The sequence below is a fragment of the Aplidium turbinatum genome, chromosome 5 (genome assembly GCF_918807975.1).
Source record: "Aplidium turbinatum chromosome 5, kaAplTurb1.1, whole genome shotgun sequence".
Classification (NCBI taxonomy): domain Eukaryota; kingdom Metazoa; phylum Chordata; class Ascidiacea; order Aplousobranchia; family Polyclinidae; genus Aplidium; species Aplidium turbinatum.
Window position 1 is genome coordinate 38,820,391 of NC_137476.1, and position 18,619 is coordinate 38,839,009.

The following is an 18,619-nucleotide window of genomic DNA, read 5'->3' on the forward strand; positions in this document are numbered from 1 at the left end:
TCGAATGTGGTTGAAAGATGGACTCGAACAATAAAAGAAAAAATGTGGAAACGATTTACTGAAACAAGCTCAACACAATTTGTGGATTGGCTTCCTGAATTGTTACAAAATTGCAACAACACAAAGCATTCTTGCATAAAAATGACACCGGCTGAAGCAAGTTTAAAAAAGAACTCAGGTCATGTTGCTTACAATTTACACATGGATCATCATGAAGACCTTGCTGGAAAGCCAAAATTTAACTTAGGTGACTTTGTTAGAATCAGTAAATACAAAAGAAAGGTTTTCCACAAAGGTTAAACATCTAATTGGACTGAAGAAATTTTTTAAATTGTTGAAGTTGAAAACACAAGTTCGGCTACGTTCCTGATTGAAGACTTGAGATGTGAACCAATTAAAGGATCGTTTTATGAACAAGATATCTTAAATACTAACCAAACCCCCAAGAATAGTAGTTTTAGAATAGAAAGAATCGTTCGTACGGATAATAAAATGAAGCTTGCCTTGGTAAAGCGGAAGGGATATCCAGAAAAAATTTAACAGCTGGTTTCCCAGGTCCAGCTGAGACACACTTAATGAAACCAACGAGAAATGAAACACACTGTTTGGTTTGCGAGGGAAGTTAAACAAACTTCATTTTTTTTTACTTTTTTTTCCATTTTGCGAACAGGTTAAAAAACTTTATGCTAAATCAACGCTCTGAAAGAAAGACAATCGATGTAATGCATTTCCTCAACACATGGGGATTTCCAAAACTGTGGGAGAAGCACCAGTAACATGTCAAAGTCCGTCTAAAACTCAGGAAGCGCTCACCCGCTCGCGCGAAAGGACACCATGGAAGTCATACTTGTGATTGATCTAGTTACATAGTGTTTTCCAGCCAAATTCTCCAATTCTTGGATTGTTAAAAAAATCTATTCTATCTCTCTCTCTCGACATCCACAAAAACGCGTGCGGGATGCATGCAATTATAGATATTTCAACAAATTAAAAGTAACATTTTTAAATTGAGCTGGAATCCCAATTCTTTACTACTTACATACATCGCGTGCTTTTAGCACAATCCCGCGTCCCGCTTAGAAATCTAAGGAATTGAATTTAGAGGATTGTAAGCAATAAATTTTTGTAAAAATGCCTAATCGCATTCCTCCTAGTGCTTCATACACACGTAGATTTGCTGTTATGTTACATTGTGTGGTTGTGTACAGCGATTGCAATGCTTACAGTAACGTTTTTCCAATCAACACTAGGGCCCTTTTAAAGTAACTACAACCATGAACCCTGACTCAATCGTTTTTCTCATTTCTCTTGCTCAAGAAAAGCACTTTATTTTTGAATTCAAGTTGGCAATGTAGGACGACATAGTGTTGTGGTTTTTTATTTGGTGCTTTTGTTGCCTGGATTCTGTCGTTCAATGTCAAGTTTATTAAGTTGAAATAAATCAATAAAAGAATCAATAGCGAGGATCATCGTGTCCTGATCACTTAGCCATCACCATTCACCATGCACATAAGTGTTGTCGTCCCATCGACGACTGTAGGCTATAAGAGCGGGCATGCTAACAAGCAACGTGTCGCTACACCCCAAACACAATTCTTTTGTTTGTGTCATAGATTTGAAAGACTACTCAACTTACAATCCGGCTAATCCAGCTAGCCTAATCTTTAAAGTCTCTTTCATCAATCCCTTTGCCAACTGCATTATTTCACCCATTCTTGCTCGATTATGCAATAACTGCTTTGCTCAAGAGACCTATTCAGATCCACAAGCTGTCTAAACTCATCACAATACCAAAGGTATCTCACCCTACCGCTTTAACCGATTTTAGGCCAATATCTCTTGTGCCAACCTTCTCTAACATTCTTGAAAAGCTATTGTACAACAAATATGCAAATTTCTGAATAAAAACACAATGTATTAAACTCCAAATCAACACGGTTATACGCCAGACGCTTCGACAGCAATAAATGTACGATGACTCTCATATATGATGATTTACTCCAAAGCACAACAGTAACTTTACCTGTTCCATTTTTCTTGACCTGAGTAAAGCATTTGACATTGTTAATCGTGATATTTTATTGAATAAATTATATTATTATGGCTTACGTGGAAGAATGGGGAAGTTATTGAAGTCATAGCCTACTTAACCAACAGACAAAAATGCACCAATCTTAACGTCAAGCCGTTAAGTTTTTGGAATGTCAAACGGGGCATTCCCCAAGTGTCAGTCCCTGGCGCTTTACTATTTCCGTTATATGTGAAAGATCTAACTACTGCGTCCTCTTTCAGGATTACTACTTTTGCGGATGGCACAAACATGACACACCACAATTTGACTTGCCTGGAACAAAAAGTGAATAAAGATTTAAAAAAGATTGATGTATGGATGAGAACCAACAAACTATCGATCAAGTACACTAAAACCAATTTTATGATTATTTGAAGAATTCCTTCTATTGCAAAATATTTCTTTCTCTTCTTAAAACATTAACAAGCTGATCAAGTATGAACATCACGGTTAATATACTGTATCACATCTTCAATATTCTGTAATTAATTGGGGTAGAGCCAACATAACGTTACTACACAAGGTGGAGATAATTCAAATAAATTTGTTCGAGCAAGCTTGTCTAGTGAAAGGAAAACCTCGACATTCTGTTTGTATAACAAATTTCAAATATTAAAATTAGATGATCTTGCAAAGCTGGGATATGCACAGTTCATGTTTAAATATGAAAACAATTTACAGCTTGTTTCTCTGGCTACATTGTTAAGCTTGATGTCGTACATCATACATAGTACCAGACATAAGGCTAAAAACACCCAGATTTGAGACCAACTTTGGCAAAAACGCTCCATTTCTTGTGTGTTCAAGTGTGAAGTGACATTTCTCACGACAAAAAAAGTTTACCGTTCCATCGTTTTAAAAAAATGTCAAAGTTCAACTCTTGCATGGATATATACCCACACCTTAACACCTTAAAGTGCTTCGCAAAGGAGTTCTTTTCTCAATATTATCGTTCTTCTTAATTTTTGTCATCTACAGCTGTACCAAATCATTCTATTTATGTCTGCTTTCCATAATAATTGTTACATTGTGATGGTGGCCTTTTCGCTTTTCTCCTGTTATATTTTAGTAAAACTTTGGCCAACGCTGTATTGTAGCACACAATTACGGATGGGTCGTTGGCTTTATCTTGGTTGCTACTTTGAATCTTTAATATCGGTTTTCTCAATCTGGGGATGCAAATTCAAACCAAAAGCATTTGTTTTTTTGTTTTCTTTTTATGTCAGTGGCTAAACTTTTTTATTCATTGGAGTAGTGTGCCTGCTTCTATACACATTACACATGTGTGCATGAATGTGGAGTTAGATTTATTGTTATGTTGTGTTGGCTGACCAGATGATCGCTTATGTTCTTTCGCTACCCTCCTGAATGCGCCATCATCTAATCAACAGCTGTACAGGGATATCTATAACTACTTAGTAGTTATAGATACCCCTGCAGCTGCAACTTACAATGCATTGTTTTTACTTTTCATATACTCTGCTTGTTTGTTTATATGTGGCGCTATTGAAACAAAATAATAAAATAAAACAAAATAAACAAATTACATAAATTCACTTGAATTTCTTGTTGGAACCCTGAAGGAGTAACGTGATTGTGAGGTCACAAACAACACGCAGTTATTTCTTCTGATCAGCACCCGAGCCATTGATGCGTGTTGTGTTGAGCGTCTTTACACAAAGTGGAAATTCCTGACCTGGGGTTCTGCTCCACATGGGAGGGTTACGGTATTCCAGGGTAATCAGCAGGGATGAGAATCTTTTTGACCTTATGTGCGGGGAAACTTCCTTTCTTCCCCGTTCTTTCATTTCGACCAATTCTGGAAGCCCAGGAGAAATCATGGAAGCCGTGTGATGTAATTCTATCACCTACACTCATTGCTATTTCTCCATTTAGCGGATCATGTTCTTGTATTGCTTCGAACACTTGGCTGTGTCCTCCGATGAAGTGATACATTCTGTCAACAGAAACAGCATCGTAGGTTCGGTCTGCGTCGGCTTGCATCAGCTCATACACAATCCTTCCCACCTGCGAGGAATGCCAAGTTAATCATCGACCGCTGGTGATAGACCTGCCAGGTTGGCGCATATATAGAAGCAGACTACTTTTTGTCGCTGTCCTATGTTTACTTGTTTGATGAGCTAGAGCAGGGGTGAACATTTACTCACCATCACAGTTTTATTACCGTAACCTCGTTTCGCTCGTTTTGCTAATTATTTATTTTCGAAGCGTTAACAACGGGCTAAATGTTTTCTGTTTTTTATTGAAAGTCTTTATAGTCTTTTATCGAATACCGTATATACTCGAGTATAGGTCGAGATGTTCGCATTTCGCAAGTGATTTTCACCTCAAAAAGACAGGTTCAACTTATACACGGGACAAGCTGTTGTCTCCTGCTCGGCAGTTTTCAAAATGAACGCTGCTGTGCCAAAATCATTGCCGACGTAGACTGCGGAATAGCGTCCGTCGGCTGAAGTAAAATTTTGAATACGTCTATTTAATGATTTCTTGTCAATTCTAAACTTTATGCACTTATGAGCAATATACAAAGCTCACGAGATAAAACAGCAGAAAGAGCTGTTTTAAGAGATCTATTTTTGTATTTTTGCGTGTAGGATATATAATTGTTCTTATTACGTAACATGCGATGATCGCTGAAGTCGATGTCAAACCTTAGCGGCCGCATGATACAATGATGTCAGGTTGGCTTGGTGATAATAGCGGTAAGAAACGTCGTTAATGCAGGCAATATCTACCACCTTTTTATTTATCGATTTTCGATTTAATTCTCACACATTGCAAACAAAACAATGCATTTTGTATAAAAAAAGTCTCGTGCTTTTGCACCAGATGGTCTATTTAAAAAAAAATGCTGTAACAAACCTCCTACCTTTAATACCTCCAGTATTAGCCAAACACTTTTTCTTTCAACAGAGGCTTTAACACTTTGCTCCTCAAAGGGAGGCCAGATTTGGCCCCCCCCTCATATTTCCTTTAATTATTTGAAGCACAGTAACGCCATGCACTTGGTTTTTCTTGACTTTTCCTAAAATTGCCAGGCGGATCTGATGATATTAAATTTGATGCTAAAAGTTGTGTAGTTTTCTTGTAAATTCAAGATTTTGGTGAATTTTTGCTGTTTCTAGCTAACTTCCAGCAAAGCGTGAAATGGATTACATTGCGATGACAAGCCATAAGCTCATAATTGCTTCGTGCATCGATATGCGCGAGCAGAGAGAAGCATCCTCTTGCTTTCTTTTGTTTGGTTTGACCCAGGCCACGGTTTGACCTCAATAATACAAAGCGCGTTATTTCTTATGCTGCAAAGAAAAGCCAGTGATCGCAAAGCTGTTAATTAGAAACAATAATAGCAAGCTTTTTTGCGTTATCAGCTCTACAAAGAAGAATAGCAATCCACGATCAAAACAGTAGGCTATGGAGGCCACAAACTATTCAAAACAGTTGTTTCAAGCAGATAATATTCATTGACGAATAAAAAACGTTACAATAAGAAATCTTCTCTTGGATAAAGACACGAAAACCTGGTTTCGAAATAAACGTTCTATGGAAATGCTCTCATTGACAAAACTTGCAATTGAGGAAATGTATCACTGCAAATGCTTTTGGGAGAAGCCGGAGAAATAGCGTTTTTGCAAACAGTAATTGTGAGATACACTCAAAATTATGAGATAGGCTCCATTTACACGTAGCAGCTAACTCGATGGCGTCCCTTCACTGCTTTATGTCGCCTACTTGTTGTTATGTCCTGTATTTTTGTTTCACAGTGCACTGTGTTTTGTTCCAAAGAGCGCAAAATAAAGATGATAATGATAAGATGATAGATGATAGATAATGATAATAAAATGATGATAATGATAATAAGATGATAATATAAGATGATAATATAATAGATGATAATGATAATGATGATAATAAAATATTACAAAAGATGATAATAAAATATTACAAAATATTTTGTAATGTAGGCCTACAAACAAAATGTACAATGTACACAATGTACATTACAAAATATTTTGTACTGTAGACGAGGCATAAATTTAGGCGTCACATAAGACAAACAACAAATCAGCTTTCTTCATCATTGATTCAACATCTGAATACGTTGCGCCAATGTATAAGAGGCCGGCTATTGTGAAGACCCGCCATTTATAAACGATCCGATTATACCAAAAGTGGGACAAACTAGTGGATCAAAGAATGAATAAATAATGCTGAGAAAACTAAATCTAAGTGACGAACAATACCGATGTCTTCATTTATCTTGGAAAAATGCTGCCTAAACTTATCAACAAAAAATACAGTAAATAACGGCAAGGATCCCGAAAGCAGAATTTGCTCGACTTTGGCATGAATTTAGTCAGACATCTACAGTAATAATTCCACACATACAATAACGGGCTCTCAACTGCTGTAAGATACATAATAATCAACCTGGTTCTGGGCGATTTGTGTAACAGTTTAGGGGAAGACACTACTTGAAATGATGCACCACACAAAAGATTTTCAATGAAGACTGAGTCTAAAAACCGATGTGGATAGTGCTGCACAATAACTTCAAGTTTAGGACAGAAGAGGCACAAAATATCACGATAAAAATAAAGACCTTGTGGGAAATTTTCGAGAATCATAACACGATGCAAATACCACAAACGCTTAGTTTGCATGCTGCTCTAAGCTGGCCGGCAACCACAAAGGTAGACAATAGCCTACAGGCAGTTTATAATTCGATAACAGCGCAATAAACATTATAAATACGTAAACCGACAATTTTCTTTTACAAACGTTTTACGTCTAATAGTAAATTTTCCCCCAACAATTTTTTGTGAAGCACTTGCAAACCACGGTTTTGTAAAATAATTCATCATTATTATTTTTTACTTCTCGGATATTGTAAAACGTCATCAGCAAAATCACAAAAAAAATTTCATTACTTCAATGTAGTAGGCCTAAGAATTTTTTATAGAATTGTAGCCACGTTGTTTCAACAAAGAAGCCATTTTTTAGCAATGTAAAGTTATAGAAAATAATTTGCAATCATGCAAATGGTTGGAAAGAATCTAGGAAGTCTTCTCACAATCTGGCACAGAATGATTATGTTTATTGTATCTCAGTAAAATGTTTTACGACAAACTTTGAAGCTTCGTTATAATCATTTTTATCTTTGAAGTCAAACGTTATTTTTTTTTTGGCCAGAAACATAATCACTGCCTTGCTGACGTTGTCGCTTTTACGCGTATTTTTAGTGCTTCAAACAATAAGGACCCAGTCAGCAATCCAGTCCTTTTACATTGATTCAACATTTGTAAACGTTAAATTTATGTAGATTTGCTGACTGTGGGTTATTTCACATTTCCTTTGTTTACGCATGTTCCTCAATTCGCTGTTGCATTATTTCGACGCTGGCTGACTAAAAATGTATTTTCAAATTGATTGACACAATCTTCAATAAAAAGTGAGCTTCGAACTTAGCTTTGTTGATGTAAATGCTGTATTTTTTGTGGATGTAATTTATGAGTCATGTTTATAAACACCCGTAAGCGAAATGACTTATGATGTGGCCTGCATGATATTTGTGATGCGACTTGACACAAATCCACAATTTCAAAAGCACCTAATTTGAACTTAGAAATTTCAGATTATTTCAACAACTTGTTCAATTGTCTTCTCTCTACTAAAAATATTCATACTACAAACTCAATTGTAGACCTAAAATACACAAACGAAGATGTAAACAGCTATTCAAGCAGGCTAAGGTGTTACTTATGAGAAATTTGGTTCCATAAAACTAGAAGCTAGCCATGAGTTTCGGAATGCATTAGTTTAGGATAAAAATGTAAGACAACAAACGCAGTTTTGTTTTTTTCAAATTCGTGTAACACTATTACTCTGATTGTAACTATTTTAGAATCAGTGAGTAGCTTACAATAAGATTTGCTCGCAAGTCGTAAATTCTAATCAATGCAATGATTCGGCACACCGCACACACACTTCGTGCGTTCGATCGAGCTCTTTGTTATTTAGAAGTTTGCATGAAATCGGATTAGCACGGTTAATTAAAGGCGGCAAGTTAAATCAAAATTGTCGTTTTTGGGTACCTTTGCAAAAATTGAAATATCAAGTTTAACATATAAAATTTTAAAATAATGAGTTTTCAAACTTATAGACAAATGATTTGCTTTTACACCAGTGCAACTTCTGTTGAAATAGCATCAGCGGATAACACGTAACAGCTGATTGAATTTGATCCAAAAACGGCCCCCCCTTGAGCAGTTAATTTCCAAAAAAACGTTGAAAAGCAAAGGGTTAAACTACCTCCGCAGGTGGCTTAGCTTTCGGCTTATAAGCCGAGGATAAGCCTTGCTGAAGCATAAGTCTGCTTTCTGAATTGCAAAATCGACGCTTAAGACAGACGTTTGTTCAGACAGACTTAAGCCGCCTTAAGTCTGGCTTCTGAATTCCGCCCTTAATGTTTATTAAAAGACAAATCTAACATATTTTGCGTCTAGCAAGGCTGACACAAAGTAGCCTAAATTATGTTTGTGGGACTTTAAATATTTTGAACAGATTTAGCAGACAACATAGGTGATTGATTGAACAAGCATAGTATTTCTTCTGGAAAATTGAAGCACATCTGGCACCACTTTACTCTGAGCACACAGTTTCGCATTTTACATTTTCAAATGATGTTTCTTTTCTGTAGCAGGAATCTAAGAATTTTTCATTGTTACCACATTTAGCCTATTTATCATGTAGCCTACTTCTGCTATTAAAGAAGAGATTGCCAGATGTTTCCCTGAACATTATACACAAACAATGACGTGCAACATCACACAACGCTCTTACATTCGATGAATACGTTCCGACAAAGAAGTCGCATTGAGACAAGAGCATGACGTCACTGATGATGTCGATCAAGCCGCTGTTGGTATAGCGGAACCGGATTGTCCGATTAGCAGCGTGAGGATCGTGAATTATCGTGTAGTTCTTGTATCTGAAAGGAATCCAACTGTCACTCAAACCGAGGTAACGGCGGTTCCGCCTCGCGGTCTCGAGGGACTCGCAGAAGAGGAAATTATGTTTCCTTCAGTATTCTTACTTTTTAAACTCCTCGATCACGTGAGGCTCATCGGTTGCTACGAAAACCCGTCTGGTTGCCATGGTATTCGTCATCATGTCGTGTCGGTCGAACCATTCACCGACGTGGCGCATGTATTCATCCACGTCGTGGTACTTCGCTTCTCTGATCTTGTTCGTCCGACGTACGTGCACTCTGCAACGTCACAAGTTGTATATTCAACGGACGTCAGACCACTGGGCATGCGACAACTCAGCAAGTACATTTCAGCCACCTACTGTCCAAGTCAGCAAGTGAGATTTTTATCGAGCATCCGACTTGCTTGGTAATCTCTTGTTAAACTGAATTTGCTGACTTGTGACATGCCAAGCTTCGACTTGCTGCTCAGTTGTCACTTGCTCAACTGTCATTTGCTCAGTTCACAACTGCTGACTTGTACGAGATTCATTACACAGGCCAACAAAAAAGATAAAAAATTTTGTGTCCGCAGTGTAAGATGTGATTTGGGATATATTAAGGCTGCTGATTTCAAAAATCACATCAGATTTTACCCATCACATCAGGTTTTTGACATTTTTGCATGATATTTTTTCTCATAATATTGGCTTTTTGGCCGAATTTTCTCTTACTGTTACCGTTTTATACAGATCTTATGAGCCAATAGTGTTTGAAAATTTGTCATAATCATGGAAATGATTTTATTTTGTAACATTTGGAGATGTATGATGACACCATGACCATTGGAGTGACCGACCTATCTTCAGAAGGTACATTAGTCAGAAGGCCCCCTACCTAGATGGTCCACTGGTCAAAAAAGTCACCTAGACCATCTTTCTATGGTAGACCATCCAACTTATGTACTTTCTGAGAACTATCCATAAACCACCCCTTACAGACAGGGTTACATTCACTTTGGCCTGAATGTTTAGTACCACTCCACTTTTTGATATATAATATCAGTTTTATCTTTTTCGCCGAACGTGGAGATTTAAATGTGAAACTTGTCTATAACTCATTCTTATTTGAATTTTCATGTATATACTCAATTTTCTTCGTATTAGCAAGGTGTTAATTCTGTTTGTGGTGTGAATAAGTAGCAGCACGGCCTACTAAAACACGGCCAAATATGTTGCTATTTGGGAAAATTTCTAAGAGTCTGAATTGTTATGATAAACCCGTCATTTTTCCACTTACAGAAGTATGTAAAACAAGCAACATTTGCATCTAGACATATTTTTGGCTTGTTTTACCAGAGATTAGATATGTATGTTAAGCACAATTTATGCAATAATAATGTAAAATATGTAAGACTTTCCAACTGCATCCTGGAGGTATTCTCATCATACAGTCGTTAGGTTTTTTTGTAAAGCAGGATCTTTCGCCAATAGCCATATTTTACTTGCAAAACTAAACTTGGCGAAAAACAAACGAATTAAAATTTAAATTGACACATCAAATGAACAGCTTGCAACATAGAATCCACAAAAAATCCTTGACAATTTAACCCTTTGAAGGTTGGGGGGGGGCTGTCAATTCAACTTTTTTGTATCTACATTTGTATCTCTAAAACCACTGAGGCTGCGACTATGAGACTTCTTGACTTTTCCTAACTTTTATTCACCTCTATTGAGCTGAAATTTTGAGCGAATAAAGGTTATAAATTGAGAGATATAAGGCATTTCTCAGCACATCCTCTGAAATATTTCATATTCTATTGATCAAAATTTTCCCACCAGCTGGATGAAAGTAATTAATTTGGCCTCGTTAATCAAATGATTCGTTAATCAAATGATTCAAATTGAGATTATGTAAAAAAAATTTAATCACAACATTGCAATGCATGTTTTTCATTACTCTACCAAAAAATACCAAATAACCCAAACGTCATAAGTCACCTCAACATTTCAACGTATATGAGCAATTCTAAAACTCACATAGTTTTAATTTTCGGATATGCTCAGCGTGAATAGTTTTACAAAGTGAATCCCAAGTTTTGAAACCGTGCTTTAAAAAATAACAGAGATATCACTCCTAAAGCATAAGAAGAATCGACAGCCCCCCCCCAAACTGAGCAAGCCTCCAGAGAGCCCAACCTTCTAAGGGTTAAATGGAACATGCAATTGCACCAAACGATACTACCTCCAGGGTGCAGTTGAAAAGTCTTACATATTACATTATTATTGTGCAAACTGTGCTCAACGTAAATACCTAATCTCCGGTTAAACAAGCCAAACATATGTCTATGTGCATAGGCGTCGAAATAGGGTGGGCCGGGTGGGCGGCGCCCACCCTGCTGTGAAATGAGGGTGGGCAAAATATGTTTCGCCTACCCTGTTTTCATGACACTTATGAAGTTCGTTACAATTATTTCCGTTTTTGTTAAACGCTGAATTATCCAACCAACTGCAGCGCATTGTCTCTCGCTAGGTATCCGACAGAACAAAGCAATTCCGCAACAACGCTGCGTTGAAAAAAAGCGGTACTCACTGCATTGTTGTTGCTACGGCAACTGCCACACGCTGGCAATCCCTGGTGGGAGAAAGCCACGTTTGATCTTTTCTCCGAATGGTCGGTCTCACTTTGGTTACGTCACAATCAAACTTCAATTCCGGGTCAGCGTAAGGGAATATGAATATATGACATCATAATGGACATGACAATAAAATAACCGATACAAACTAAAGACGTACTGAAACAATCGCTTTTTACAAATCTTTCCTCACAAACTTGTTGCTGGGTATAAATTGGGGCACCGCGCGATGTTGCCATTTCGTTATTGAAAAGTTAAACATGAAGCAAAGTCAAACATCTATTCGCGCATTCTTAAAACCAGCTTCCAAAAGGCGTCGAGATGATAACGCTGAAGAAGTCACGTCCAGCACGAATGAACGAAGAGATAACACTGATGAAGAAAGCAGTGCTTCAAGGATGGACAGTGGTGAAGTCAATGTCTCAGGCAATGCACCGGTAGTTGTAGAGCCATGGAAGCATGAGCCATGGAAATCTACCTGCTCTATTTGACGTTAGCATGCTGCTGGATCAGCTTCCGGCTCGAGAAGGTTCCGTCATCATAGTCAGCAGTCACCTGTCCGAACATTTTGCGGCAAATCCGAAGGCGCCACTTTAAACAGGTCACGAGTCATGCGCTTTTTAGGTTGCAAAGGAAAACATAAAAGAAGTTTGTTTAGTTTAGCAGCGCTCATTAAGATCGCAAGGCGCAAGAAAGCAAACATCAAACCTATTAATGCCTAATTGCTGCAGCGACGCTAAACGCAGTTTTTGTGAGAAAGACTAACCATTGCGAATTTGCAAACATACACATTCAATGAAATCTGTTTGAAAACTCTCGCCTACCCAGAATTCCTCTCTTCTAAGAAAAAATCGACGCTTATCGGTGCAAATATTACTTATTTTACTTACTTCTGGTAATGGCAAGATGACAGGTTTATCATAGCTGTGATTGCAACAATTCAGACTCTTAGAAATTTCCTCAAATAGCATCATATTTGGCCGTGTTCTAGTAGGTCGTGGTAGCAGGATGGCATCTTCAAGGAGAAAGTGTGAAAATGACCCTGATGTTTTTTGTTACATTGTGGCAGTTATACTGTCCCTAACCAAAGGCAAACTATAACAAGTTTTGTGAAACAAGCATATCTTGCATACCGTACTTTAAAATTCGCCTGAGTGAATAGGACAAATCATGGGCTCCACAAACTGCATGTAAAGCTTGTGTGGAAAACCTAAGACGATAGATCAATGGAAATCCTAAATCCACTCACAACATTCACGAAAATCATGCAAGCGAAAGTTTGTCCCAGAGTAACGTTTCCCAAATGTGCATGTGAATTTCCTTTTTTTTGTAGAATTAAACCTATTTTTAAGTGTCTATTCCAGGGGTGTGCAACCTTTATTACAGGAGGGCCAGATATAAATAACTGGGTGAAACCGCGGGCCGCACGTTTATTTAACATATGATATCTAGTAGTTGCAGGCACAAAAAAATAGTTTTTTTGTTATTCATGTTATTCTTATGGCATTATGAAGTGTTATCTCCTTACAGAAATAATAATTAAGACGCATAAATTTCTGAAGAAAACTGCTATTCAAATTTATTGTCACACCGTCTTTAAACGAGCTCAGTGAGAAGTTTGCAGCTGGCTTCTTTTCCCGAAGGCTTTTCCAAATTTAATTTAACCAAAGTGCTCGCAATTCGAAGTCTATTTTCCAAGTGTTCGCCTGTCAGAACCGATCGATAGGGAGATTTCATGACACCCATTTTAGAAAAAAAATTGTTTGCACAACTACGTTGAGCCAAATCGAGCCATTTTTGAAACCATGGGTTTTTTGAAATGTGGAAAGTCATCTTGGTTGAAATGTTTTCGGTAAAAATCGCCAAGATTCATTTCTAAATACTTTGCTTTCAAATCCGTTTTCTCTTGAAGATGAATCATTTCAAGTTATATCTGCTGGTGCCTTGTCAATGTCTGTGTTGAATGACGAAGCGGATATGCCTAACAAATGTTCATGAGATTTGAAGTCCTTGAAACGAGCCAAAAATTCATACAACAATTTTTCAAGTTGGTCAGCAAATTCAGTTTTCTTCTCACTTTCCAAAGTCGTATTTTGTTCATAATGCCTTTTATGTGATCATACATTTTACGTTCTAAATAATTAAATACAATGGATTAGCGGTGGCCGGTAGGAGATTTCTAAAATGGTTAACAGAAGGTGCGAAATCTACAATAATCCACTTCATAATGAATTGTTTACAAGTGCCAGACTAAATTAAATTATAAACACGTTTCGCGGGCTGCACACAATTCAAAATTGGCACATCTTTGCGGGCCGCACAATTTTTCTTCGCGGGCCGCATTTGGACCGTGGGCCGCACGTTGCACACCCCTGGTCTATTCTATTAAATTTCTTCAATTTTATTTTTCTTTGCTGGCTCAAACATATAGCGAATGACATTACAAACCAGACTTCAATAAAATCAAAAATTAAAAAAAATAAAACAGGTCAGGTAGACTTTAGACTTTATCGTGATGAATTTAGACCTTATTGCAGACCTTGTTGACAAAAAAGGGTTCAAATTCCATGAAACACCATACTCTACCAATATAGATCAGGAGTCGATTTTACCAATTTTTACTAAAACAGCATTCAGATATCATAAAATCTTGATGTGATACAAAAAATCTGATGTGATTTTTGAATTCAACAGTCAACACCCAAAATATACTCTAGAATGACATTTACTATGCTGACACAAAAAGTGTGTTGGCTTGTGTTATCAATGACGTAGTTATCACATGATTATGACGTAGCAGGAGGTCACACAATGTACGCACCCCACAATAGGGTGCAGGAACCCAATCGCCCGCTTTGTTTCGCCGACCATTTTAGACACTCGGGGCTGGAATCGCATCAAATACTTCATGATCTGACCGATCCACCAAACATTTGGGTCGTCATGGCAACCGCTCAATCGTTCTGAAAATGCAACTTATTGTTATAAGGAAATGAAGAGAAATAAAGTTGTCCGCTATTTTTGAAAAAATCTTTGTGAGGTGTTTTCGAATAAATAAAACACTGAACGTTAAAATGCACAAACTTCACTTTAGTATGATCAGTCCGTCTGTAACACTGAAATGGGCAACGGAATAACTTTCGAGACGTGTTCGCTAAACATGTGTTTAGTTCCTATATATTGGGCTTGGTACTTTAAAAATAGGTTTGTTCATTTGAAGAGGTGTCAACCAGGCTACCAACGTAAATGTTTTTTGTTTTTGAATCTTTATCCTCGGACTGACAAAGCCTTGATAGGTTATTCTTGGTAGTTTCAAATACTTGTAGAGGCTCTTGACGCAGGGCCGGTTACTGAGATTGGCAGAGTGAAGTTTTACTTGTAGAGGGTTTAAACCACAGGCGCAGCCCTTCCTGCCACTTTATCTGGTGCAGATCTGGTAGAGGTCTGGTTAGATCCTTAGGCTACACGATCTGGTAAAGATCTGGACCAGATAAAGTGGTTGTCTGGGTGTTCCGGCGGGTCAATTGCCCTCTTGATTGTGAAATTGTGATGAATTTTGTAAACGTTGAATTTGCGTTGTTTCTGTATTCTACGTGACGTGGCTTGCCTGACAACCAAGACATTTCATCTCTGATTGTCGCATTGCCGCGTGCCGGGAGCCGTTGTTTCTGGAGATCATTTGCCTTCTGTGTTGGGTTTCAGTATCGGTAAAGCAAGCTAGAGATATGCCAGGCCAACTCTGCGCTATGTTTGAAACTCGGATTTAAGTGTAATCGTTATTAAGAATTATAAGTGTGTAAAAAAATTCAGCTTTTTATCCCTACTCACTAAATCAATTCAGACTCAATAAGTAAAAAATACAAGAAACGATTGCAAGTATGGTTGAGGCAGGAAGAGGGATTGTAGGAAAGCGATGAGCGCCTATACTCTTGCAACCACTGGGCCAGTTACCGAGATTGGCAGAGTGAAGTTTTCCGATTGTCGAAATGTTGTTGCCGGGGAATTAATCTGTCTAGTAGGTGTCGCTAAATGGAGAGCAGTCCTTAAATGCGCTGCTTAACCCTATCTTAAAACGAGCTGTTATCGTACGCGGAAAGCAGCTCGTCATGGGCTATCTTAGCCCCGTACTAATTAATTGCTAATAACGGGAGCTATGAAAATCACAGAGCTAAAATATTTTACAAAATAATAGCCATGTGTATTGTGCGCATAGAAATTAAATTTTTACCCAACAAATTTATTGGAATAAAGCGTTTGAGATGAAAAGACGTCAGAAAGTCGGTTTTTATTCTACTTTCCCAAAAATAGCTTCAAAATTAAAATTTTTGAATTATAACATAAAGTAATGCTAAACTAAACAAAAAATTACTTTTGCTCATAAATATAAGGCATTTTGGGCGTTTTTACATTTCAAAGTAATTGCACTAACATTTATATTGCACTTACATTAAATTATATATATCTAACATTGCACGAAAATGTCTACTCACCTGAGACGAAACGCTTATTGTGAAGGGCAGGAAGGTAAAAAAAATGCCCAGCATAGGTTTAGAAAATTCGCAAAGAACAAAAACAAAAAGTCAAGAAATATCACATTTCTAGCATATTTCCTTCTGTGAAATATATCAGTACTAAAGTGGGGCGTCCTCATAAAGCCCCGTGTCGCATAGGGTTGAGCGCGGCTTTTGGTTGGTTGGTTTTCAATCTTTATCCTCGGACTAACAAATCCCTGATAGGTTATTCCTGGTAGTTTCGTATACTTGTAGAAGCTTTTGGCGCAAGGCCGGTTACCGAGATTGACAGAGAGGACTTTCCGTTTGTTGAAGTGTTGTTGCCAGGGAGATATTCTATTCACTAGGTGCCGCTGAATGGAGAGCAGTCCTGAAATGCGTTGTTCAAGCGCACACCCCGAGAGTCGAACCAGCAACGCTTCATCTTGCAACTTCTTCGCTTGCAAAGTCACGCGTTCAACTCAATGCCACAAGCTTAAAATCCCCACAAACTATTTGCTATTACCAAGAATTCCTGAAGGAACAGTGAATGGGGCGAACAAAGTAGAACCGTCTCTGATGGTCACCTTCACAACTCTGACGTCATCAGGAGTGGGGTTGTTTGTCTTTTCTCCTGGAGCGTAAATGGCTGGTAAAACATCATTTTGACGCAATAATTGCGTTACGGACTATGACGTGTGGAAATGAACACAGTGTTTTAGTAACCCAATGAACCCTAACCCGAATTTAATCGAGTTTTGGAAACTTTTACTGCAAGATTGTAATAGTTTGCAATCAAATTATAAATTTCAAAGTTGTGACAAGGTTGCACCTTTCCATTCAATTGCATTTGAAATGTCCACTTGAGGGCACGTCGGACTCATTGGTTTGAACACGTCATCCATGTTGACGTAACCTCCTCTAGAAAGGTCAATGGTCAATGTCCGATTAGTTCCGAGCGCCATGAAGAAGCAAATCGCGTAGAAATGAAGAGTACATCCGAATGGACGCCCGGTAGCCAACTCACAGATCAACCTTCGCGCTGACTCGCAGTCTGCTGGATTCTAAATTGTGATTGACGCTTTAAATTAGAAACTTTTCTGCTCTTTCGCATTCACAAAAAGACGAGGTTCATCTTAATCCATTTACGGCCGGTGTCCTTTTAAAAGGACATCGTTTTGAATGACTCAGTGTTGTATCATCCTATTTTGATTGAATCATTTTGGAGTTGCTAGTAATTGTTTAGGGTCTGTTTTGGAAGGTGCTGATAAATATTTGAGAACAGTGTACTTTTCTAGATTTTGTGAAAGTTTGAAAATTGTTGAAAAATGAGAAGAGTCGGAAAAGATGAAGTGAGAAGGAACATGCAAGTTTTATTGCCTATCAGTAATAGATATGAATTATATCTCTTCATAGTTTGACGCTCTATAATATTGTGCTACCTACTACACTCTAATTTGTGTAAGGTTTTGCTTATTTTGTTTGTTTATTTTGCTTTATATTTATTGTTGCCTTTTAAAAGGACACCGGCCACATGGCCAAATTTTTTTTGGCTGTTTGTTACACTATCAAAGGATATTGAACATCGTATAAAAGGCAGCACATTGTGCCTATAGAAGACTTAACCATCGTGTTTTCAACAACAATGCTATATTTACCCGCACAAAAATTATGGTCTTCCGGTCAGTCGTTCTATCCACCCTTCTCTATGTTAGTGAAACCTGGACATCATACCGCCGTGACATCAAACGTCTTGAAAATTTCCAGCAGAGAAACTGAGTAAAATGATAGGCACTCGTTGGGAAGATTGTTTCACCAACGAGGCAATCCTCGATCGCGCTAGGTTGCCCAGTTTAGAATCCACCATATTGCAACACCGCCTTCGCTGGATAGGACATGTCGTGCGAATGGACCCAACGAGGCTTCCACGAATAATGCTTTATGGTGAACTAGAGACAGGAAAAAGACCCCCCCGGAATACCAAAAATGAGATACAAAGATCAGCTGAAAGTCTTCTTCAACCATGCAAACATTGATCTGGATTCATGGGAACAACTTGCTAGTGACAGATCACTATGGAGAAAAAGATGTAGGGAAGGCACAGAAATTTTCGAAAAAAAAAAACAGAATACAAAAAGCCCAAGAAAAACGAAACACTAGAACAGCTAAAACTACCACGTCCCCCACCCTCCATTCAATGTGACTTTTGCCCACGTCTTTTCCATCATAAACTGGGCTCCAAAGCCACATACGACATCACCATGCAAAGCCAAATTCGATTTGACGACCACATCAATCCTCGGACACGAGCTGGAGCCGACGACGACTGTCAGTGGCGTATAGTTAGAGTTTGTGTCGCCGGGGCGGAGCTGATCGCGTGAAGTAAGAGCCAGGAAATAGAATTCGAGCCAAATCAGTTTCAAAAAAGATTT

The 18,619-nt window shown here is 38.0% G+C and overlaps 1 protein-coding gene across 1 annotated transcript in view; it reads right to left on the reverse strand.

Moving 5' to 3' along the window:
• Positions 1-1,900: 1,900 nt before the first annotated feature.
• Positions 1,901-18,619, reverse strand: part of LOC145771259 (alpha-(1,6)-fucosyltransferase-like) — a 45,260-nt gene continuing 28,541 nt past the window's right edge. Inside the window, exons 7-12 of the mRNA XM_082582994.1 lie at positions 17,020-17,251; positions 16,714-16,821; positions 14,519-14,660; positions 9,189-9,362; positions 8,936-9,083; positions 1,901-4,099 (exon numbers count right to left, since the gene is read on the reverse strand). Coding sequence (XP_082439120.1) covers positions 3,794-4,099; positions 8,936-9,083; positions 9,189-9,362; positions 14,519-14,660; positions 16,714-16,821; positions 17,020-17,251 — 1,110 coding nt within the window. The 3' untranslated portion in view covers positions 1,901-3,793. The remainder of the gene's footprint in view (positions 4,100-8,935; positions 9,084-9,188; positions 9,363-14,518; positions 14,661-16,713; positions 16,822-17,019; positions 17,252-18,619) is intronic.